At 34.6% G+C, this 24,931-nt stretch overlaps 1 protein-coding gene across 3 annotated transcripts in view; it reads left to right on the forward strand.

The window, feature by feature from the left end:
* CSPP1 (centrosome and spindle pole associated protein 1) overlaps positions 1-24,931 on the forward strand; it is a 96,774-nt gene that overhangs the window by 16,838 nt on the left and 55,005 nt on the right. The window contains exons 3-12 of one of the 3 annotated variants that reach the window (XM_015598638.2): positions 53-156; positions 881-904; positions 4,635-4,715; positions 5,741-5,839; positions 6,537-6,700; positions 13,839-13,937; positions 15,055-15,125; positions 20,253-20,346; positions 21,361-21,418; positions 23,087-23,277. In XM_015598638.2, coding sequence (XP_015454124.1) covers positions 53-156; positions 881-904; positions 4,635-4,715; positions 5,741-5,839; positions 6,537-6,700; positions 13,839-13,937; positions 15,055-15,125; positions 20,253-20,346; positions 21,361-21,418; positions 23,087-23,277 — 985 coding nt within the window. Of the gene's footprint in view, positions 1-52; positions 157-880; positions 905-4,634; positions 4,716-5,740; positions 5,840-6,536; positions 6,977-13,838; positions 13,938-15,054; positions 15,126-20,252; positions 20,347-21,360; positions 21,419-23,086; positions 23,278-24,931 lie in introns of all 3 variants that reach the window. The other 2 variants (XM_025041120.1, XM_006924015.3) reach the window with 2 other exon arrangements.

Genomic DNA, 24,931 nt, shown 5'->3' on the forward strand with positions numbered 1-24,931 from the left:
AGATTGGTTTGAAAATGAGCTACATTACTTTAAGAAGTTGTTTTCTTTCTAGGAATTGATTATGGATTAAGTTTACCACTTGGGGAAGACTATGAACGGAAGAAACATAAACTAAAAGAAGAATTGCGGCAAGATTACAGGCGCTATCTTACTCAGGTAGAGTTCTGTTAATTAGTTGAGTGTTAAGCTTCAGAATTCATGTCCTAAATTTGTTTTCCTAAGGCTTTATTTATATATGTTAATTTTTAAATTTTCAGTGGAATCTAGCAGTGGGGTATTAGAGTGAAAGTTGAGTGACACGTATGACATTGATAGAGAAAAAAATGGTGCTGAGAACTGGTGCAATGAAAGTACACACTCCTGGTCTTTGGAGTAGGGAGGTGGGGTCTGATTTTTAAATGAGAATGTAAGTTCTGGTTGTTTATGTTTTCTGTAAAGTTATGTTTTTAAATAGCCCACTTATGATTTCCTACTCCTCTGTTCCCTCCAGCTGCATATTAAAATGACACATAGAGTTCTAGTTGCTAATTATTTTCCTATGAGCTAAGTTTATAAAACTTTAACATATTTAACCACCAAAGTTTTTTGCTTTATAATTTATATAGTTAGTGAACTCTTGTTTTAAGTATATTTTATTAAATTATATAATAGCTAACCTAAAGGTCTATTTTAAGTTTTAAGATGCAATTTACTTTTTAGGTTATAAAATTATTTTAAACAAGCATGATTCTAGTCATCCTAAGATAGTCTTTAAGTTTTTCTACTACTTTTTAATGTATAATTATAAATGTATAAGTGGTCTCTTATGTATTCTGATTTGCACATGGAGAGAAAGGACTTTGAGTATATTTTATCAATGGTTTGTTTCCCTTGACTTTAGGGTATTACAGAAGCAAAAAGAAAGGTAGGGTTGCTTGCAAAATGTTTTCTCCTTTTTAATCGACTAGCTTGTAATCAGTCATTTGCGTCCATAATAATGATGCCATCTCATTAGAATAATGGCTTCTTTTATGATTTTGAGACTTTTGAATGGTACCATTTTGTATTTTTGCTTTTGGCAAGATGACAGTTGATACAGTATAATTTTCCATTAATACAATTAAGCATTCTTTGTGATTCCTGCTTTGCATTTGTTTTTGTTGCTTTTTTATGCATCCTTTAGAAATATTCTGCATCTATTGTAAGTTCATTTTTTTCAGCATGCCAGTTTTGTTCTTCAAATTATTAATCACATCAAAATTAATATAATAATAGAATGTTCAAGGTAGTCTAAGATGTTTTTGAACTGTGTGTTGTCAGGATTTGGATTACTTGATATTTTTGTACCCAAATCTGTGGATTGCATTTTTAAGTTTATGTTGGAAAACAAAGAAACAGTTTTATAGTTTTACAAAACTTTTTAAAAAGAATCTCATATGTTCATTCATCATTCAACCAACACTTTTTAAACACTGAAGGAAATGAGTCAAATATGAATCTTGTTTTCAGGGAGCGTTGAATCTAGTTTGTAGAGATAACATTTATACAATTCAGAAAGTAGCAACTAATGAGAAGGATAGAATGATGAGGAAAAGCCTCAAGGTGGTGTTTTTTTTTTGGTTTTTTTTTTGAGGTCAAAACATTTATTATTTATTTATTTTCAATAGATCAGAACTTTAATAATAAATGACACACTTATGGACTTGTTAGATGTCAAGTATGGGGCTGGAATGGGGGAATCTAATGTATCAATTCAGCTACATGTAAGCAATAATAGGATGGATAAAGTTTGGATATTCTAGGGGTGAATGGAGGGAGGAGAGGAAGCTTTTCAGATGCAGAATAATAGTATAAATTATATACTAGCATATAAAAAATTATATACTAGTATATAAATAGTATAAAGAAGGACCTGGAGGGTAGACGCTAGCTTTGTATGAATGAGGCATATTAGGCTTACCAACCTGACTGAGGTAGATGCTTTTTGGGAGTAGTAAGAAATAACGATGTAGATGAATAGGATGGGATTTGATTAGAAGGCAGTAGATTTTTAGTTTTTTAACTTGGTATGTGTGATAGGCAGTGGTGAAACGTTCCTCCTTAAACAGCCTGTGAGGAGCTTGAGAACTGTTTTACACTTAGTTCTGCATGTTAGAACTTCCAGAACAATCTTATTGTCCTAAATTACTGCTACAAATTTTTAACAGATCTCCTTCCATTCTCAGTCCATTTTCCATTCTGCTTTCCAGAATGATCCTGCTCTTAACTGATTTAAATACTTCAATGTCTCTACTGCCTTCAGGATAAAAATTCAAATTCTCTAGGATGACATGTGAAGTCTTTATACTCCAGCCTGCCTCCCTGGCCTGGTACTTTATTGTCTTCTCCACACCCCTCTTTATTGGAGGACGTTTTCCTCTGATACCAACCATTTTCATTTGTGGATTTTACATTACTTCATAGATATATGATTTGGGGAGAGGGTGGGAAACCAGTGGTAAGAGACTTAAGAAGAAATCGCCTTTGTGAAAGGGAAAGAAAAAAAATAAGAGATGCAGAGAAGTTTTTGGTGTCAGGTTATCAAGAATGTCATAGCGGTAGAGGAGCAGTATGAAAGACAATTTTGGTCGACGTGAGGAAGTGGGAGTAGAAAGGATATGGGGAAGTGGCTGCGATGGCTTCCTCTACCCCTGGGTTATGTACACTTGGCAGTTCCCATTCTCTCTGGATTTCTTGTGCCTTGCAGGTTGTAAATTGCATGCATATTAAAAAAATCGAATCTTTAAATTTTGTCAATGAGAGTCATTAAAACAACTGCCATCTCTACCATCTTCGCCTGTTTTTTAGACTAAAAACACCTGACCATCTAACAACACTGGAAGGACATATTCCCAGAACAGTTGTTAAACTGAATCTGTAAATTTATATTTTCAACCCAGGTCCCTCTCCTGAACCTCAGACTTTTCTGTTTGGCTGCCCGTTTGACATTTCACTTAGAAATCTGATGGGACCCTTGTGTTCCTTTCCTCTCACTCCAGTACTGCCTGTAGCTAGTTCTTTTTATTTTTTTGCCACAGCACTTGTAACCTTCTAACATACCATTATGTTTATTATTGCTTGTCAGTTTTCCCTGCTCAGGAAGGCAAGGATTTTGTTAGTTTTTTCACTGATGAGTCTTAAATGTATCAAATAGTTTGGGACATAATGGGCACTGAATATTTATTGAATGAATGAGTGAATGGCTAACATTCAGCTTTTTGAAAAACTCATGATATTGTCCTTATTGTTTACCTTTTTATTTTATTGAAAATTTTAAACATCATCCTGGACCTGTGTTGGGAGTGGCAGATTGCTCAGTTAAGGAGCACGAGTGCTGTATCTCTCCAGGGTTGGAACTCCGAATGTGTTTTTTTGTACTTCTATTACTATGAAATGATTATGTTTATAGTGTACTTTGGTATAAACTGGGGTTTTAAGTGACTCACGGCTCTAGTCACGTGTCATATTGTTTCCTTTGACAAATAAGCGTAGAGTTCTACCAACTTTCAGGTTAGCTTTCGTAGCACAACTTATTTGTAAATTTAGATTTAATGAAACTACGAATAATTTAGTTTTATTAATCTGTTCTATAATGTCTTGACTATAACACCATGAGTACATTGTATTGTAGTTATTGACATGTTTGTTTCTCCAAATGAATTGTAAATCTCTTGGATATAGGGAACACATGCTTATCTTTGTCTCAGAACCACCTAAAAAAATAACTAAAAAATATTAGATAGTGATTGCTCATTTAATGAATAAAAGGCATGGAGCTAGGCAGGTTAATAACTTGCTTGGTTAAATCCTCATAACCCGGTGATGTAGATGACATCCCTGTTTTACAAAGAAACTGAGGCAGAGAAGTTAAGTAACTTATTCCAGATTATATGACTACCACAAAGTTGGATATTGTGTATATTTTTTACTGATCCCTAATGTTTGCTTTATAGTGTTCAAAGAGATTTTGTGTTTTTTATCTTGCTTGATCCTTACACCGGCTTTGGTGGGTAGGCAGAGCAGGCTAAGTGCCTGGCTCAGCGTTAACTGAGAAGTATTGGGGCTGGTCCATGAGCCCGCGCTTTTCCACTTCTCGTTGTTCTGAACAAGAATGGAGGGACACGTCGAGAAAAAATGTCCTTAGTTTATGTTTTCTGGTATTTAATGGATACCTACTCATTATTGTAGAAAAAATAGGAAAAAAAAAAACATTATTGCAGTAGGCATAAGGATATTTGTGAAGAAGTTTAAATTTTCCTTAACAAAAGAATGATAGGGCATTGAGAATGAAGAATATGTGCTTAGAAGAGGAATACAAATTAAGAAACAGTTTTTTTTTTCCTCATGCTTTATAAATCATCCTGAATCAACAGATAATATATGTATTGCAAATGAAAATTAAGACCTGATTCTCCTCTTCAGGGAGTTGTTGATTGGAAGAAAATTCTCTTTTTTCTAATTAGGATCTCTGTAGATTTGTAGTTTGTCTTCATCTCCATTTCATTCTTTTGCTCTGCATAATGTAATAACTTAGAATATTGAACCTAAAGACACATTTATGAAACATTTTATAAAGGCAATTAGGTAATATGTTTTTTTAATGTGTATATATACAGAAAAATTTTCTATCTACGAGTGAAACAGATCCATCTACTCTGGGAGTTTCTCTTCCAATTGGTGAGAGGTTATCTGCCAAGGTAGGTGGACAGAAGCAGTTTTTGTGGGTAGCAGTTTTATGAGGATCAAAACCATGAAAGAACATACTCCTGATTTAAATGCAAACAGATTACTTCATTTCCTGTACTTGAATATATATATTTTTCCAAATCTGCAGAATCTCCAGTTGTGTTTTTAAAAAAAATCTTTTTGAATATTACATTTGTCACCATGTAATGTGATATATTTCTTTACTATGTTGATCAGTTGAATATTCAGAATTCACTTTTTTCAGCATTGGTTTATGCTCTGTAGCACATTAAGATGAGTGGATAAGAGAGCATACTGTGCTTTTATCTTATATAGGGTGAGGGTCTGGAACTATTTGAATGTATATTTCTATCTCTTTCCAAATACATGCTCATACTCTTAAGAGGTTTCAGTGGAAAATTACATTATAATATTTTATCATCTTTGATAATTTTACCTTGTTATGTTTAAGATACAATAAGGATCCTTCTTTAGCCTTGGGAAAGAAACAGTTAGCAGCAGATCTTTTGGGAGGGTTGGGGGATTGGGGCAGGAGATACCCCTGAGAAGGAAAGAAGGAAAGTAATATGGTAATGACAGACTTCCTGACAAACTCATTCATATATTTACTAGTGGGTGAGATTTATTTATGATGCTTTTGTCAGAGTGCGCTACGATTGTCTAGGATTGCCATTGGTAAACCTAGAATCCGTAGATCATGGGGCATGGGTCCTTGTACAGTGTCCTCAAGCTGGGTAACTACTGGAGTATAAAATGTTGAGATGCTTTGCAACCAAGGCAGCTTGCTTGGTAATCCGGACCTAAACCTCTACTTAGATATATTTTAATGTGACAGGAACGGGGAATTGCATCATAACCTCTTCCTACTTCTCTTCTGCCCTGCAACTACTCCTGTCCTTGAAGTCACTAGAAAAATTGATTCTGGGCAAGGTCTCTAATTTGTGAGTCTGGTTTGACTATAAGGTACTTTATCCTGAAGTTGAAGTTAACATTGCCTTTTGGTGTCTATTTTAAGGAAAGGTTGAAACTCGAACGCAACAAAGAATACAATCAATTTCTCAGGGGTAAGGAAGAATCCACTGAAAAGTTCAGACAGGAAGAAAAGAGTAATGAGGTAGGTTTTACTTTTAAAGTCGCTCTTTAATACTACCAATTAAGTGTTTTGTATTTACTTGAAATTGTTTTTATGTGTTAGCTATTTCACTTGGTTTTTATGTAAATATTTTAAAAAATTAAGCCAAATTGAACCAAACACAGGATGTTTAAACATTTAGTCGTGCAAATAGTTTTATCTTATATTGAAGAACTTACCCTACCTTTTAACTAATATTGTAGGACCAGATTTAATTTTAGAGATTGGTTTTAAGTTATTTTTGTTTATTTTTAATGTTTTATACTGACAATTTCTAGCTATGTTTTTTTCCAAATTTTAGGATGGTTGGTGTTACTAGGGCCAAAAAATTTACTGCTTTCTCTATTCTTTGTGTTGAGAAAGAATTTAATTTGGAATATTTCGAAGCAATATTTAATTGCCAAAATATGCTTAAAATATCTCCTGGGATAGGAATTACTCTTAGTTTATCTTCTCTTTTTATAGCTACTTGCCTATATTACTGTTTGCTGTTTATGATATTAAGTTTTATTGAAGGATAAATTTCCTGAAGTTTCTAAAGATAAGGTATTTCTTATGGGTGATTAAGCCTTAGAATTGAGATAAGTAGACACTAAGCCTCATCTGAGGATTTAATTACCTTTTAAGAAGTAGCATCTCATTATGATCTGTTTCTTTTTTTTCTTTTTTAATTGACCAGCACAAGAGTCAAAGAAATAAAAAACCTATTAATCAGGTTAAACCTGATTTACCTTCACAAGTAAAAACATCTCGTGAAAATTCAGAAGGTCCTAGGAGAGATGTCTTAACGCCTTCAGAGGCATACGAACAGCTTCTAAACCAAAGACGACTAGAGGAGGACAGGTATCGACAACTAGATGATGAAATTGAATTAAGAAATAGAAGAATTATTAAAAAAACTAATGAAGAAGTGGGCATTTCCAATAAAAACCATCAAAGGTTTGCCAGTAGGGTCGACATTCCAGGTAGAAGATTTCACAGGTTTAATGAGGATCGTGATTTTGATGGACAGTTTTACAGACCAGACCAAGATCCCGAAGTAAGTGAAGAAATGGACGAGAGGTTTAGATATGAAAGTGATTTTGATAGAAGACCTTTGAGAGTATATACAGATAACAGGTATTTACAACTTCATTTTTATTTTCTTAATAGTACTGTTGTTACTTTTTATGATTGCATTAGGGAGAAGCAGTTTCGTTTGATGTACATGTTTGATTAATTCTAAGGTGCACCATTAATTTATGTGCCACTGAGGAAACAAAACACCCCAAGGTAGGGAGAGAGGGACCCTGTCATAAAGCTAGGACACCAAAAGGCTTCAGCCTGTACGTGCAATCAAATGGGAAATGAACTCCCACAGAGGGGACAGACAAGAAACTTCTGTGTCTCAGCCTCAGCCCTGAGTGGAGGGAATAAAAACAGCTTCCCCGAGCATTCGAATGGTGAGCCAGTTCTGATCCAGGTTCGCAGTCAGCATTCATGCTGCCAGTTTTGTCCAGGAAAACTCGAGGAGGGAATTCAGAGTTGTCTCACATCCATAGTGCCCCTAGGTGACTGATTGGCAGGAGGAAAAATAACTTCCTTCTGCAACAACTTGACTTACCACCAGTTCGGTGGCTCTCCCAGTTTCAGAAGTTCGAATGTGGGGAAAAAAAGGACACCTTAAAATAGGTGAAAAACACTTTATTCCTTTAATGTTCCTATGCTCTAAGTCCTTTTACCATTATATTTCTTTGTTTTTAAGTTACTTATTAAACATTTAAGTGAAATGGGGCTAATTTTTTTCATCAGATTTTCAGATGCTTTTCATTTCATTTGGATGATTGTTTTTATAATGCTGCTTTTGATTTTTGTCTTAATACTTAGAACTTGTTATACTTTCACCTAACTTTTGATTTGGAGATAGAAGTATGGCAGGGTCCCATATTTGTCACCGACTTAACTTGAAAGGGTTAAATCTAAATTTTGAGCATTAAATGGAATCTGTTTCTCTTATTAGTCCAAATAGATTACTTTTTAATAATTTAGGAAATTTCTGAGACGCAGTGCTGCACATTGAGTATTCTAATTATTAATAATAATACAAAGTTTTTATAGTTCTTTGTCTTCTACTCTTTTTCTGTAGCTATTACATCCTCCTCACCCAAGCTTTTAAGTATTCACTCTGCTTTAGGTAATTTGAGTGAAGGATTAGAATTTTGTGCTGCCAGTTATAGTTTATCTCTGATTTGAATTTAATTGTTTGTACTTCACAAAATGCTCCAAATCCTACTATGTGTTATATTTGGAAATGTTTGTTTATATCAGAAAGTAATTGAAGGCTGCCTAAAGTAAAAGAACTCTTGATTGGGGAGCTGCAGGTGATTTTGGGCTCTTGGTGCTGCCTCTTTTGTACTTGAGAACTTTTCTTGCTTTATCGTGTTTACCTTCAGAGGACAATGTAATGCAAACCTTTCAAGTTTGGAATTTCAAGAAACTTATTGTGATGGTTGTTTTGCTTTTTATATATTTTAATCTATTATTTTTGCAATTATACCGTGTGATGCTTTTATACATGGACTAACAAATGAATTTCAGCCTGTTTGAGAACTATTTTATTTTATGTATCCCATAAAGAAAATGAACTTTCTATATTATTTTACCCAAGTAGTATTTTCAGATTAGATTAAATATGAAAATGCGTGAGAATAATTCCTGTTACATGTTTTAAAGTTTTTAAAAATATTTCTTCAAAATATAAATTATTATATGTTACTTTCATTTTGTTAATGCATACATCTCTAAATATAAGGTTTTTCACATGTCTCTTTATGGCAATTGTGGTTAAATTGAATTTCTGTATTTCAAACTTGTAGATTCCTTATTTCTAGCAAAAAAATATCACATTGAACATTCACTAGTTTTTATTTAGGAGGTGGAGTGGTGGATAGAAAAAATGACTCTATTGGTTAAAGAAGGAGACTAAAGAAATGTATAACTGTGTTTGGTCTCTCTAGTCATTTATTCTTAACATACTGTAATCTTAACCAGAAGTTCTTGTCAAAAAATAATTATAGCTGTGAGAAGTATAAAACTAATTTTCCTTCATTTTTCTAAGTTACCTTTGTTCTCTTTTTTTCTTCTAAAAGTCAGTGTGTTATAAATTCTAGTTTTGATTTTTTGTAATTTTTGATTTTGATATTTTGGGTCTCAGTTCTTTTCTAATTACCCTATAAACTTTTTTATATACCATAATATATTTACTAATGAAACATTTTTCCTCCATTAAATGTGGGAAAGCTAAAGCCTAGAAATGATTTTACTTTCCTTAACTAATTACTCACTGGCAGTGTTTTTAATAGTTAACAAGGTGGTTAGCACTTTGCTTGACAGTTGCAGTGTGTGTGTGTGTGTGTGTGTGTACACGTACGTATTTACCAATTTAAGTAAAATTTATGTTTTAGGAACTTTCTGAAGTTAAATGTAATTGCACGTCTCATAATACCTTGAAATTTGTAGGCACTTAACATATAGTCATCTTAGTCTTTATTATTTATTAACTTCAGCAATTGGGGTTAATATATTACCATATTATGTTTTTCTTAATAACTAATGTTAATGAGTAAAAGAAAGTTTTAGCATTAAAAATGCAGTTTTTTAAGTTTTTATGTGATTAATGCAGTTAGCACTTCTGTTTAACTCTTGATATTTGCTAGTTTGTAATCTTAATAGTCATTTAAAATTTTGAGATAAAACTCCATCTGAAATTAGATGCGTATTAGCCACAGAGGTTTTTAGTGTAAGACATACTAAGCGTATGTGTTTAACATGAAGACATAAATGAGGAGAAATGAGTTACTTAATTTGGTATTACCTTTTTTTCTTACAGTAGTTAATTTCATTTATCTTTGGAAGGACCATTTTAATATTTTCCCCCACTTTAAACATGGGGGTGATATTAGAAAAATACTGTTATTGAATTAAATATAAAAACAGGGAAAGAACTGAAAACAGTGAGAAAAATGGTGAGCCACAGTTAACAGATTAGTATTTTTCTTTTAACTTTTATAGTCTAGAGCACCCCTAATAGCAGAATTCACTCACATTAGAGAAATTCTTTATATGAAAACAAGTGGTGTAACCATTATTATGAATTGGATGACTTGTTTGATTCTGTGGTTTATTAAGGAAAAAAGAGAAGTTATTCATTATCTTTTAGGAGTTGTTCATTCACAGTTAAGTTAGCCGAAAATACCTGTGGTTTTAAACAATTCGCTTTTCTTCTTTAAGACAGTAATTTAAAAAAAAAAACAAAAAAGATAAACACGTGTTAATTTTTAGAGTAAACTTGGCCTCTAGCCTATACCTGGTTTCTTTGGGCATCAAGACAATAACCATAAAGTTATTGATCCTTGTCTTCAAGGAAATAGAAGAAGCTTTCTCCGATTAACAGAACCTTTAACTTTTTTTTGATAGTAGGATGGTAAAACTATTTTACGATTAATCTCTCAACCAAATCTGATATGCTATGTCAAAGTAAGCACATTTTTTCTTTTATGAGGTCTGTCCCTTTCTGACAAAACCCGGTGGATTGAGGTGTGTGGTAAGTGAATGTATGGATTTAAAGCCGTAGAATATTTAGATAGTTCCGGGGCAAAGGGATAGTTTTAATCTGGTACTGACTCTAAAGGCATAGCTAAATTGAAATGACTTCTCAGGGACAAACTGGACCTAAACTGAACCCTTGCATTTTGACTATAAATAGGCTGTTCGTAGACATTTAGTGAGTTTATTACTTCTGGATGTTTCCATCTGTCAGTTGCCCCTTAATGTCGAGAGGATTGAAGAGATGGCAATGGTAAAACCACCACTGGCTCTCACCAGTTCTTGTCTTCAGAGGGGACTTCATTCGCCACAGTAAAGGTTTCTAAAATAATTGTAAGACCACCATGAAAACTGTTAAAAGTGAACTAACAGAGATAGCTAAGAGTGACTGAACGCTAAATTTATTAGAAATACGGAAGAAACTTTAATAAATGAAGGACATTCCATTATAATTATAGGGATATTTTAATAGAAAATAAGGTGGCTATCTTTTCAAACTATAATCTCGCTTCATAGCTTATTAGAGTTTGTTCTAGTTATTTTTTTTAATAGGTCATATTAGTAACTTAAATACTTATGGACTCTATTTGTAATTAGTAACTTTTTCATGACTTAATAAAGTAAGCACAATCATAGCAGTCATTTCATAAAATTGAGTAGGATGCCTTAAGTTTTTGTTCTGTCCTTTTTAGTGAAATACATATCTCCATCCTTTTTTTGGCCTCTTAAAAATTTTCCAGTTTTGATTTTATTATAATTATCAGAGACAGGGGACTTTTATAATTTTGTTAATAAATTTTTTTTTTAGTGAAGGATACACCTTAATCTCTTTCATATGGGCTGTTCATTAGGAAATCTTGGTGATTTTACTGAAATTTAGCAGAGATCTTGACTTTATACATAAATAAAATCATTTCTTAAACTTCTTTAATTTAGAATGAACTTTGAAAATGTGCTTATGACATTTGCTTTATTAGAATATCTACATATACCGAAGAACCTATAAAACATGTTTTAGGGTAGATGCTTTAGGTCCAGCTATATAAAGATAAGCTAGAACTCCAAGTCCAAATGTTTTTAGCCAATTTATCTGATAATGTAGGAAACCACAAGCTCTTTGATAAATTTTAAAATTCTTGTATGTGTAAGTAGCCTTTAATTCTGGTTAATTCTGATTATTTTTTTTACTTAATTTATTTTTTAATTGAAGAAATGATTTAAATTTTTCCCCTATCTGCCTCCCCCTTCCCCCCACCCTCAGGTAACCATTAGTCCATTGTCCATGTCCCAAGTTATGCTATTAAAATTTTATAACTTTGGATTTTTCTCTTCTTTCTTTTTCTTTCTTCTTTCTTTCTGTCTGTCTGTCTGTCTTTCTAATTCTTTAATGTCACCACATATTTGACCCCTTGTAGCTCATCTACCTCCCCGCTTCCCCCTAATTTTTCTATATTTGAAAACTTTCATTGATATAGACACTACTGTACCATATCGACAAATTTACTTTTGTCTGTTGTATTGAGTTTGCAAGACCACTCCCATATTTGGGGATTTGCTAAGAGGACTCACAGGACTTTGTATGTATAGTTATATTCCTGGTTGTGGGGCAAAGTCCGAAGGAAACTGAGCATAAGCTTCCAAGAGTTTTCTCCCAGTGAGTTGCGCAGGACGTGTTTAATCCCTCCTGCAATGAATTGTGACAGCTTGGGTGAAATGCGGTCATTAGAGACTCTGTGCTCAGTGTTTTCACTGGGGGCTGCTTGCAGAGGCACCCTTTTCCTGGTGGTGCCAAAATTCCAGACTCCCGAGGTAGAGCAGAACGTCAGCATAAACTGCATTGTTTGTATTAGCAGTTGAGGTGCAGTGAGCTGGTCTCACTAGCCTGGGGATGGTGGGACCCCTCCCAAAATCTCTGTTCCTAGATGCCAGCTCAGGGCCAGCCTGGGAATAGACCTTTCTAAGGATACGCAGTCTTTGGCCTGCTCTGTTAACTCTTCTGCACATGTGTGTTTATATAGATCCAGTATAACTAAGTCCGATTGCCTGACGTTATTAATTACAAACTTGAATTTGAGTTTATATTTACCTGTTCATGACACTGATGTGTCAGTTAAAAGGAGAGATTCGAGCACCTAGACTTTAGGTGTAAAACCAGCTGTGTTTTGATAAATTGAAATAAATTTAAAAATTTTTGAAAGGGCTTGCGGAGGGTTCTTTTGTTTTAGGTATGGATAAAAAATGGAAGCCATTTATGTCATGCCAGGTCATACATTATTAAGGTCACAATTTTGTTGTATAGGTTTTTCTTCACAGATGATATTGACAGTGGCTTGTGTGATGGAAACAAAGAAAATTGTATATGCTGGCTCTGTGGAGAGTGAGAAGTTCTTTTCTTCTGAAAATTGCCATTTTTTCTTAATGTGATAATGAAATTTACCTAAAATATTGAAAAATTTTTTTAACAGCCATATTTTGTTCTAATAGTCCTCTTGAGAGACAGTATAGTTTAATTGTGTAGCAAGTAAGACTTATGAAATGCTGATTTTCATGAATGTTGATAGATATTGGTGTAAGCAGTCATGTTATTTCTCTGGTATGAGAAAAATAAACTAAAGAAATCAATGTTTGCCAAATGGAAAAAAAAAAGATTAATTGAAAAAACATTTTTAAAAATTATTTTCTGTAAAGGATTTTTAAGAAGGAAATAAAAAACATTCTAACCTTTTTTTGTTGTTACAACCTTGTAAGTAAATTGTCATTTTCTGCCCATGCATCAGCCTATTTGTTTATAATGTTTTCTATGTCCCTGTTACTAATATTTATTCTTTCAAGTGATTTACACTGTTAGCAAATGTTATGGCTTTGCTACATTTGATTTAATAAATGGTAAGTGTGCTGCGACATTTTTAAGTTAAAAAAGTTTGTATACGTAGTGAAATAATTCCCAGAATCAGTGAATTTTGATTAAAAAAGTGATCTCATTTTGAAATTTGACAATAATTGTCATGAGGGCAGGACCATGCCCATGTGCCCTGTGTCTAGAACAGTGCTTGGCACGGAGTAGGTGTGCAGTGGATATTCTTTGCATAAGGGAGTGATGAAAAAGTCTTAGTATATGCATAGTTTTCAAATTTAAAATTTCTAAGTTATCTTGCAATAATTTATAAAAGCCTTTCTTTGTTTTAAAGATTACTAAATCTAAGCTGTCAGATTCTCTTAGTAACCAGCAGATCAATTGAATCTCATTTGAATTAACTTTAGAATGTGTTTACAGTAAAACTTCATTGTAACACTCTGTTCCCTTTAATATTTCCAACATCAAATGTAAAAATACCAAAGAGATATAAGAAGGTCCACTGTATATGGAACAAGCTCTATAAGCTAATGTGTTTTTAAGGACGTACGGGAACAGACAAGGGAATGCGCCTGCTGTGGAGCATGGTGGTGATGTCACAGAACGGTCAGACATACGAATTTCATCTGCTGGAGGTAAAAGGTAGAGTATGTAATATGCATTCTGCCCTTTAGTCATTACATTGTGAGACGGCACCTGCTAAATCCAAACCGGCTTACTTACAAAGTAGAAAAGTGTAGTCTGTTGGCAGCCTTCCTTATTACTGAGAGAGGACTTAAAGGAAAAATAGTGGAGGGGTAGAATTGTGTTAGATGAAAATTGATAGTACTTTACAGCATTTTTTCAAAGAAGAAGTTTTGAGTATAAAGCATGCCAAGGTGTTCTGAATAAGTTCCTCTCATTATAAAGTGTATAAATTTGAAGTAATAAAAGGAGAAATAAACATATAATGTAATGGACTAAAAATCAGTTTAAAATATCTTGGAATTATGGGAGTGTTGTAACTTGACCAGAAATTAATTGAAAATATTCCTGCAATGCAAGTTTTTCTTTTAAAATTTTCTTTTTGATTTTCAGCTTATCGAGTAGATAACTTCTATGCTTAACATTGTAAAATTAGTGCTCATACATAATTCCGTCATTCAAAAGAACGGAAATTGTATGTATTTTACATTCATGTTCTCTTTCTATTTAAAGTTTTTATCGTTTTGTTGGCTTTCATGTGTCCCACGCAAGGATAAACAGTTCTGAATCTATAGTGTATAAAGAAGACACTGTCATGTGTCAGGTGGCAGTTTTCTTTGAAGAAAAGAAATTTATAAAAGTGCATGAGATAGGAGATTTTGCTATTTGGGTCTAAATAATGAAGTTTTCTGTGAGGGAATGGTCTCTCCTGGAAGGAGTCTTTTAGGGGTGAACTTTCTTACAAGTGTGTGCATAGATATCACCTTTCTTTTTTTAGGATTTATATGTACTTATATTCATTTTCTTTACTGGGGTAACTGTTCTTATTTATAAAAATGCTTTTATTGGTAATCTAAAAGCAGGCTGAAGAAAAAGGTAATATGTTTATAGTACATTGGGGTCCCACCGTATAAAGAGATAAAATGTCATGATTTTACCCTAATTTTAAAAATATGTAACAATTAGAGTATCCATAGTACTTTGAAAGGCCAATAACTCATACATCTACATTTTATTCTAAATTTTTGTTTTCTGAAAATTATTTGGTGTCCAATTCTTTTTGTTTTTGTTATAGGACTCAAGACAACGATCCATCCAAATCGACTAACCAATACATCTGTAGTCCTTTTGCGGGGATGCTCTTTGGTATGTGCAAAACTTCCAGTTGATTAGACTTTTGCACAGTGTTTTATAAAAGGCCTTTGGTGAGAACTCAGTGTTGTAATTAATACTACTCATGCTAATAGAGAATGTTTACTAGCACTTACTTTATGCTAGGCAGTATGCTAAGCGTTTAACATGTGTTATATAGCTCTGTCTAAAGCTAAATGACTTTTATTTAGTGATGAATTTTTCAATAGATGAGAAGTGAATTATTAATTGCAGTAATAATTGCTTTTAATTTTGTATTCCATTAGCACTTTGTCATAGTGTGGCTATTTCTTATGTTCTGTTTTATATGTGATAGCAAACTGCCTTACATTTTAGTTTAATTCCCCTGAACGAAAGCTTTTTTATTTTTGATAAGTATCTTTTCCCATGTTTTTTCCTTGTGGTTTCTGAGATGTTTTGCTCCCGTCATGATCAGAATCCCACATTTTCTCTTTATCAGAAATGAAGGACATTGCTTAAGATAAGCATGTTGATTTGCTGTCTTGTCACAGTTTAATTTCAGAAGCACTGTGAAGAAAGCCTTGTTCCCTTGTGTAACTTTAAGCAGAAAAGAGGTCTTGTTCTCTGTGTAAAAGCAATTAGAAAAAATTATCCAAAATTTGGTTTCAGTGAAGTGTATGAGAAAATTGGATAACAGTTTAGGTTCATTCAACCTGAAAGCAGTCAGAAATTCAAATCTTGGCTTAGAGATATATAATTAAATGACCTCTGTTTCTTTGAAAAGACTATTGCGAGCAAAATGACATAGCACCTATTATTTTATTCTAGTCTAATGTCTTTAAGTGAGAATTGACGATTTTAACCTATTAGTAGGTCAAAGTAAAAGCTTCATTCTGTTGATATATTTTGTTAAACATGATAAAAATTGTAGAAATGGCTTTCTGTGTTGAAAGTCCACTGACAAATAATTTTATCAATAAATGGAAATTTTAAAGATGAGTGGCATGAGCTCATCATTTGTACAATTCAGGAATTATAGATGACTGGTGACATAATAGACTTAATGTTTGAAACAAACCATTGGAATCATTTACTCAAGTGATTTATCATGGTTGTTCCCCCCAGGTTGTGTTTGCACTTACCTGTAGGAAGCTTACTTTGCAGAGGCAGCACATCCCATCTGGAGGTGGCTCTGGTTGTCATAATAGTCTCATTTCAGTTGAACTGAACTTTGTCTTCCTGTAATTTTGCTCTAAGGACCTCATTTGGAGCCCTTTGCTTTATTTAAAAAATTGACAGTTGACTGCTTAGAACAAAAATAATGCATTGTGGGGTTTATAACAGAATCATCGTTATTTAGAAGTACGTTTTTAAATTTCTTTGTGTTATTGATTGCTTGTTTAATTCCCCTTTGAGCCAAGAAAATAATTTGTATAATTTCAGTTATTTCAAATTCGAATTTTTAAAATAATTTTTAATGGCTCAGAATATTGTCTATCTTGATGCATGTTTAGTGTGGACTTGAAAGGATGTGCATTGTGTGGTGGTTGAGTGTAGTGATGCTTGGTAGTAATGTTTGTCTTATACACCCTTGATGATTTTTACTTGTTCTACCAATTGCTTAGAACTATTAAATTCTCTGACCACCTTATTCTTAGTGCGAGGCCCGGAGTGCTGGAGGAAGGGATTTTCTCAGCGTTCCCGCCCCTTCCTCGGTTTTCAGCAAGGCCTGCGTGCTCCTGGCAGGGAGCGTGCCTCCTCCACACGTCTCTCTCCTTTCTCAGCAGTAAATTGCTATTGCTTGTTCCTTAGTGCGAAGGGCCCTGTGCGTCTGGCTCTCAGAAGAAATGCGTCTTTCTCATGTTTCTGCCCCACAGAGTGGTAGCCAGACTCTCCTTTATGTCTATGGGGTCTTCTGTGAAAATTTCCTGTCTTTCCTCTAACAACATCATATCTTTGCTTTGTATGTAGTGCAGAATGCTGGCTCTAAGGAGGTTTTCTGCCCTTCACCCAGCAGCTGACAGCTGCTGCTTTGTATGAGAGAAGAGTCTGGAAAGCAGAGGCTGGTTTTTCTTGCCTTGGGAGGGTCTCTTTCAGGAGTCCTGTGTTGCCCTGACTGCAGTCTTTTTTGAGAGCTTTCTGGTGGAGGGGGCAGTTCAGTGCAGGTTCCTCTAGTGTCTGGGCTTCTGGTGATCTGCGTTGTCAGCCAGCCCACACAACGCCTTTAAGAATTTCACTAACATTTCAGCCGTTTCCTTACCTGCTTTTAATGCAGCTGCTGTTTCTCCATATTTCTGATAAAATAAAACATCCATCTCTCTTTTGATTGTTTTTTTATAATACCCTTTGTAATTTAGTTTACTTGAGTGTTTGTAACCTAGATAATTCAGCTTTTTCCCATTGTAGGGTCTGAGCATTGTTCTGGCTTTCTACTTTCTAAGAAGCAGAAATCTCCATTTGGTTCTTTATAATAGCTTCCATTTTCTCCTCATGATATTCCTATTTTCACTTAAATACTTGGGCATACTTATGTAGCAATTTTAACATCCTTGTTTGTTCTTCCGTCATCTGATATTTATGTGTTTTTTTTGACTAACTTTTCTAATGGTTATTATGTCACTGTATTAGTTTTCTATTGCTACATCGCAGATGAGCACAAATTTAGTGGCTCAAAACATCCCACATCATCTCACAGTTTTTGTGGGTCAGGACTGTGGTTGAGACTTTGGCCCAAGGTCACACAAGGCTATAATCCAGGCGTCACCAGGGTGGAGGCTTCAATGGGAAGCATCTACTTCCAGTTGGTGGCAGAATTCATTTCCTTGTGGCTGTATTACTGACGGCCCTGGCTCCCTACTAGATGTTGGCTGGAGGGAGACCTCCCAGTCCTCCAGGCCAGCTGCTGTTTCTTGCCAGGTGGGCTTCCTTAATCTGGCTGCTCACTTTGTTGTCCCAGCCTGGAGACGCTAAACTCAGGGAGGGCTTTTACTCGATTAGATCAGGCCCAACCCAAGATAATCTCCTTTTAGGTTAATTCAAAATTGATTTTGTATCTTAATTACATTTGCAAATTCCTTTCACCTTTGCCATATTATATTGCCTAGAAAGAAGTCTTAGGTCCTGCCCACATTTGAGGGGAGGGGTTTATACAGTCCGCACCAGAAGACAGGGAACAGAGAGTGTGTCTTAGAATTCTGTATACCACAGTCATGTTTTTCCGTTACTTAAGGACCAATATTTTTGAGACCTTATTTGATGCTTAGCTAGGGACGTCTAGAGTAGTCTCCCTTCCAGTGGTGGTTCAGCCCTACTGCTACAGAGTGACCTTTCTGGGATCTTCCCTAAAGACTCTACAGTGGTCCCCAACCTTTTTGGCACCAGGGACCCGTTCTCTGATGAGAATCTAATGCCTGATGATCTGAGGTGGAGCTGAGGTGGTGATGCCAGCGCTAGAGAGTGTCTGCAAATACAGATGAAGCTTCGTTGGCTCACCTGCTGCTCACCTGCTGTGCGGCCATTTTCCTAACAGGCCAAGGGGGGCGGGGATGGGGATGGTGGGGGGTGGCCTGGGGACCTCTGCCCTAGGGGATCACAGAGAACTCCACTTTAACTAGCTTGAGCTTGAAATTTTTCTCCACTCTGCTTGAGGTCTGAGAATTGTTCAGTTTACGTATCCTCCATAGTTTTTTTTGCCCAGCCTAACAGTTCCACTCTGTGCATGCACAAAATTGTGCAAAATCCGAAGGGACCCTTCTATGGATTTCTAAAGCTCTTTTATGGTTCTTTTTCAGTCTTTGCCCTAAACTTTCAGCCATTCTAGCCTCCTTGAATTTTGATCTTTATCTGCTCAATTTAGTTCAGTTTCCCAGCTTCGTTTGGGTTCTCCCTCCCTGTACCTTATAGTCTGGAACTTGCAGGGAAAGGCAGGAACTTGCAGGGAAAGGCAGGAACTTGCAGGAACAGGCAGAAAGGGTGGTACTTAAAGGGCTCGCCTCATTTCTTTTTCTTCCCTCAGGTATTACAGTCCCGCGCTGCCTGCTGTCCAGTGTCTGAAAGAGTTATTTCATATATTTTGCCTAGTGTTGTTGTTTTATGGTGAGAGGTTAAGTTCTGTACTTGTTACTTCATCATGATCAGAAACAGAATGGACCTGTCTACTTTGATTATAACACATTATTATTAACCTTAATTTAATTCACGTTTGCCCTGGGGGAGCTTTGCTGTTGCTGACATCTATGCTTAATGGACAAACTCAGATCCTATATGTTCCACTGATGGGTAGGAGACTAATAATGAAGGTAGCAGAGAAATTGTTGGTTCAGTTGCACTTTTGATATCTTGTGATTTGTTAGTGTTCCAGATTATACATATCTAGATTAAGAGGTTCTTTTGTGTCATTAACATATATGCAATAATAATGTGTGGATCTAAAATGTTTGCACAACTGGATTTTCACATGAGTGATACTAGGGTGAGAGATTTATTTTTTTCCTATAGAATGAGGTAACCATTGAAGTTTTTTAGGCAGGACACCAGTGTGATTAGTGTTATATTTTAAGATGGTCTTACATAGTGTGCTGGACGGATTGAAGCAGGGAGAAGGGGAGTTCCTGAGACTAGTAGGAGGTTCTTGCTGCAGGCCAGGTGAAATGTGGAGTGGTCCCACCCAAGATTAAGGCTGTGAGACTAGGAAGGAGGGTCCTCAGGTGGAGTACGAGAAGGTGAGCAGTCAGTCACAGTGAGGTGGCGTGGCTCGATTATTGGGCCATTAGCAGAAAACAAAGAGGGGCAGTTGATTTTGAGATGTTCATTTTGGACGTACTTGTTAAATTTATGGGCTTGTGGGAGGTGTCAGTGGAGATGTTATCCCGGTCATTGGAAGCACAAGGATGGGGATGAAAGTGTTCTTATTTCAGAAGGTTTTTGACTAAATGTAGAGGTTTGGGAAGGATTAATCTGTCTTGTATTTGATACTCAGTAGATATTAATAAATTATAAAAATTGTTGAAGAGGTAATGATGCACATGATTTTACTTTATTTCTTGCTTATGCAGTAATTACTCTTTGATACAGTAATTAAGAGTGAAGATTTAAAAAATTTGAGTTTCTTAGTCGCATATGTACTTGAGTTAAGACTGCATTTTTTTTTTTACTTTTTAGGAGGTGAAGATCGAGAAACTATTCAGAAAAGGAAAGAGAAATATAGACTAGAACTATTGGAACAAATGGCTGAACAACAGAAGAACAAAAGACGGTAATGAAAGGTTTGCATTTAAAAAGAGATGTTTTGAATTTAAAATGCATTTGTGTAAAATGACATGGTGGTAACTATTACATAGTAAAGTAAGGGGATGTTTTTTCTCATATGGTTTTGTATTTGTAAATCGCTTCGATTTCAACCTGCACATTGTAAATCAAAGGTAATAAATACTATGAGAGTGTTCTTTTCTTTGTCATAGATAACAAACGAGACTATATATTTAAAACAGGCCTTTTACGTATCTGCATTGATTTTTTCAGTCATTCATTTAGGGTGGCATGTTATCTACATGCCCACTGTATTATCCCACATATAGTAAGATATACAAAATAAAAGTATTTTATCTTTTAACAGTGTAAAATGGTACACACATATATATACAGTATAAAGTAATCATTGATAAATCTACAGATATTTATATTGTTTAAAAGTCTCAGTGTTTATAATCTTGTAGAAATACCTATGAAATATTAATACAGTTTAAAATTAGGAATAGCTATCTTGATTCTGGAGAGTTTGAGACCTAATCATTTTTAGTTTTTCCTCTCAGAGGAAGCCAATATCTACTGTGTGATATTAGCCTTTGTTAATGTATTCTTAAAACTCTTATTAGCAAGTATGGTATTAATTTTTAATTTTTTACCCTTCTTTTTGCTAACCGAAAACATACATGTACCCTAAAAGAACTTTGTTTCACTAAGTAAAGATTTTGTTTTACCTCTCTGTACATTATTCCGTGTGAATTTGCTTAGGCTTTGAAGTACCTCAGGGACTGGTTTAGAGGTACTTATTCCAAGTCAGTTTATATGTGAAACCTAGTTTACTTAGCACCAAATCAGAAAGTTTAGTTTTCAGAATTATTTAAGACTTTTCTGTCGCTTAAAGGAATTATTCGTATTTGGAGGTGTTATTGCATGGACTTTGTGTATAAGTTTGTTTCAGTAATGATAATGATTTTGGTAGTGTTTACTGTAACTTTTTAATATATAAAACTTTGATTTTTTTTAGAGAAAAGGATTTGGAACTCAGGGTCGCAGCTTCTGGAGCACAAGACCCTGAGAAATCGGTAAGGGTTCTTGGCGTCTTTTAATGTTCAGTCTCTCATTCAGATGCCTCAAATGCGGCAGCGGGTGGAGGAAGAGAGAAGACACTGGGGGAATGGAATGTAAGAGGGACCAGCGTGAACGGTGATAAACTAAACTCGTTCGTGTCCCTGAACCAATTTTTCCTTTTTCGTATGTGCATCATTTTTTGTTTTGTTTTGTTCTTTTCTAATTAGTCCTTTTTACTATGTTCACATGTACTATTCCATGGGAAAGTTATCTTTTAATTCATAATGGATGTGACTGTTGTCCTTGAGAATGTCTTGACCACTTAGATTGGTTTCCGAAGAAACTAAAATCCTTAATTCTAGTCTTTAAGCATTTTAGTAATTTTTATTTAATGTAAAACTAAAGAGATAATAACCTTATTCTTTAATTTTGCAATTCTCATCATTAAGTGGAATGAATTACTTACATCATTGCAGTTAAGTAAGGACAAGGTAATTTACTGCTCTGCTCAAAGTGTACTTTTTTCTATAGATACGTAGAATTTAATTTGCTAAGGGCAAGTTTTAGTTTCATCTTTGAATGATGACTAAGAAACTTTAATTTCATTAAAAAGTTCATTCTTGAAAAGAATACAGCAACTTAAAGTTATTCAACTTTAGTCAACTTTTGATTTCCTTTACTAATGCTAAGTGTATAACCTGTGAGTTACCTGTTTTGAAAAGTTTAATACTATACCAGCATCACTCCCAAGTGTGCTTTTTGACTACTCATAGAGTAAAATTTTTAGGTTAATCTGAGAAATCATTCCTGGGAAAGAAAAACGTGATTGGAAAGAAAAGGTAAATTCCAAAGTTAAATATATTTTCTTCTCTCAATAAAAACCCTTTGAAATAGCTTTCATAATCAAAACTTTTTTTTAAATTTTGAACTTTTTAATGTAATATGGTGGCATTTTAAACCTTGGATTTATAGTTACATTAGTGTTTGAGAAACCTTATTTATGTTTGAATGAAACAGTCTTTAGAAAGTGTCAAGTTGCTTTAGGAGAATAAATAAATAAAAATATTAGATACAATAGTTAACCATTACTTTTAGGGTGCCTTTGATGTGCAAATCTTAGAAAAGGGCACATAAATGGTGTTCTAGAGAAAGAGTTAGCAAAGTATAGCCTTTGGCCAAATCCAGTTGCTGCCGATTTTTGTAAATAAAGTTTTATTGCAGCAGATTTGTTTATATATTGTTTTGGGCTGCTGTAGCACTATGGCTGAGTCAAGTAGTATGGCCTGCAAAAGCCTGATATATTTACTATCTGGCTCTTTACAGAAAACGTTTGCTTACTCTGCTGGAGAATACTTTAATGTCAGAAATGGCAGTTGGATAGAGAAGCAGCATAGTGTTACAGTATAATAAAGAGTTTTATATTTAGAATTAATATCTGTCTCCAGACTGCTTGATTATTAATTATTGGAAAGATGTTAGATGATTTCTATACTTTCAGGGAGCCTCAATTATTCAATTTATAAAATAAGAGTTTAGATCTTCAAAATCTTTTATAGCTGTAAAATTCTTTTATTCTGTGACTAAAGTGTCTGCTGGCAGTCTGGGATAGAGAGTCTTTTGAGGTCCCTTCCACTTTTAAATTTATGATTCTGTGTAACAAACAGATTTTTTCTTTATTTTAGCCTGATAGACTAAAGCAGTTTAGTGTGGCACCACGACACTATGAAGAAACGATACCACCCGAAAGACCCAGAGTAGCTTTCCAGACACCTCTCCCTCCTTTGTCCACCCCATCTGCCCCTCCCGTCCCACCTCAAAACGAAGATCTGCACAGTGGACTCAGCAGCACCCTTGGTGAAATGGTGGCTCCCAGGTGCTTGTTTAAAATGTTTTATGTTTGGGAATTAGGTAAGGCGTCATTATGTTTTACGTTTAGAAGGACTTGCTGAAGCAGATAATGTTCACCTTCAGAGATTTTTGTACAGTTAACGACTTTTGTCAGATAATTTCTCTTGAAATCTGTTTTCGTTGTTGGCCTTTTCTCTGTTATTACAGAAACAAGGGAAATCCTTATAACATTCTTTTATTTAAAGATGCTTTAGTATTTTTAGAATGCGTAAGTACACGTAGTATTTAGTTTTAGGTCATATTTTTGAATATTTTTAATACCTTTTAACATAGCAAAGATATGTTTTCTTCAATTTTGTAATTCCACTTGGCAAACATTGAATAATTCCTTCAGTTTATGCAGAGAGTTTCTACCATGGCTCTTTTATATACCTTACTTCACTTTAACTTCTGTTTCCTTTAACTCTCTCTGTGATTACTTATAGGCTATGCAACTCAAATACCTAAAATGAAAACTGTTGAGATTATGACACCTGTAATTTAGGTATTACAGTGAAGATTTTATTTCTGTCGGTAAAGGGCCTCCTGCTGTGCTAGACTATACGTATGGGAAATCCTGTTAACACTGATACCTTCTGAGCTGCTCTTTCTTCTCTTAGCAGGACTTCAACTTATTTTTTGCTTACTATTAATGTACTAATTGTAGGAGTGTCTTTAATCAGTGATGTCCTCTGGGCTATACTTTCTGCCAGTCTTTTATTACTACTCGGTCTTTTATTTACTACTAACAAGTTGTGGTACTTTGTTTACTGTATTTATCAGGTGTGTTGTTTGTTTCATCCAGTGGCTTCCTGACTCGAGGCTAGGTGGGGTTGGAATTACAGAGCATGGTATGATGGTCTCAACATTGGTTTACGGATCAAAATGGTTCACTTCCTTGTCTGGATTTTGGGCAAACCACAACTTCATTGAACTTTAATTTTGTCATTTGTAAAAGTGGAATAGTAATATATTTTCTTTATCTGCAATTACAGGTTTGTTGTGAGGATTAAATCTTAAATAAATCTCTGTAAAAGTGTAAGATTTAATGATATTGACAGTTTTTCATAGCAATTTTTCAACTGCTTGTTTATGTATCTGTGGAGAGAGGTTAGTAAGGTTAGACACACTGAGTGACTAGTAAATGTGAAAATTTCACGACCGAAGAGAACTTTAATGCCATCGTAGCTCCTCAGGATTATTTTGACGTATACAACAAGGGAGAACATGTTAAGATGCACTTAAAAGTTCAAACTTTCTAAGATGCCCCCTTTCTGTTTCTGTTCATCTAAATGAATTTAGCTTTTCCATTTTCACTATTGGAAAATATTGCCTTGGTGGAAATAGTGATATTTCCTAATCAGTAATGAAGTGCTGAAGTAAAAGTTTTTACTTTACGAAATACTAAAAATTATGTCAAGACTTTACTGTTGATATATAAGTGGTATCCTTTTCACATATGGTTAACCTCCTTTGAGAGAACAGTACATTTTTAGAGTTAAAAAAAATGCACCTCTTCTCCTAGCCAGATGAAACCATTTGGAATCCTGTTTTGTTCCCCTTTGCCTTTTCTTCCTGAACTGTCCTTCCTAACTTGCTCTAGCAGCATGGCTGAAGCACCGCCTCTTGTAGAAAGCCTC

This window comes from Pteropus alecto, unplaced genomic scaffold (assembly GCF_000325575.1).
Source record: "Pteropus alecto unplaced genomic scaffold, ASM32557v1 scaffold87, whole genome shotgun sequence".
Lineage (NCBI taxonomy): Eukaryota > Metazoa > Chordata > Mammalia > Chiroptera > Pteropodidae > Pteropus > Pteropus alecto.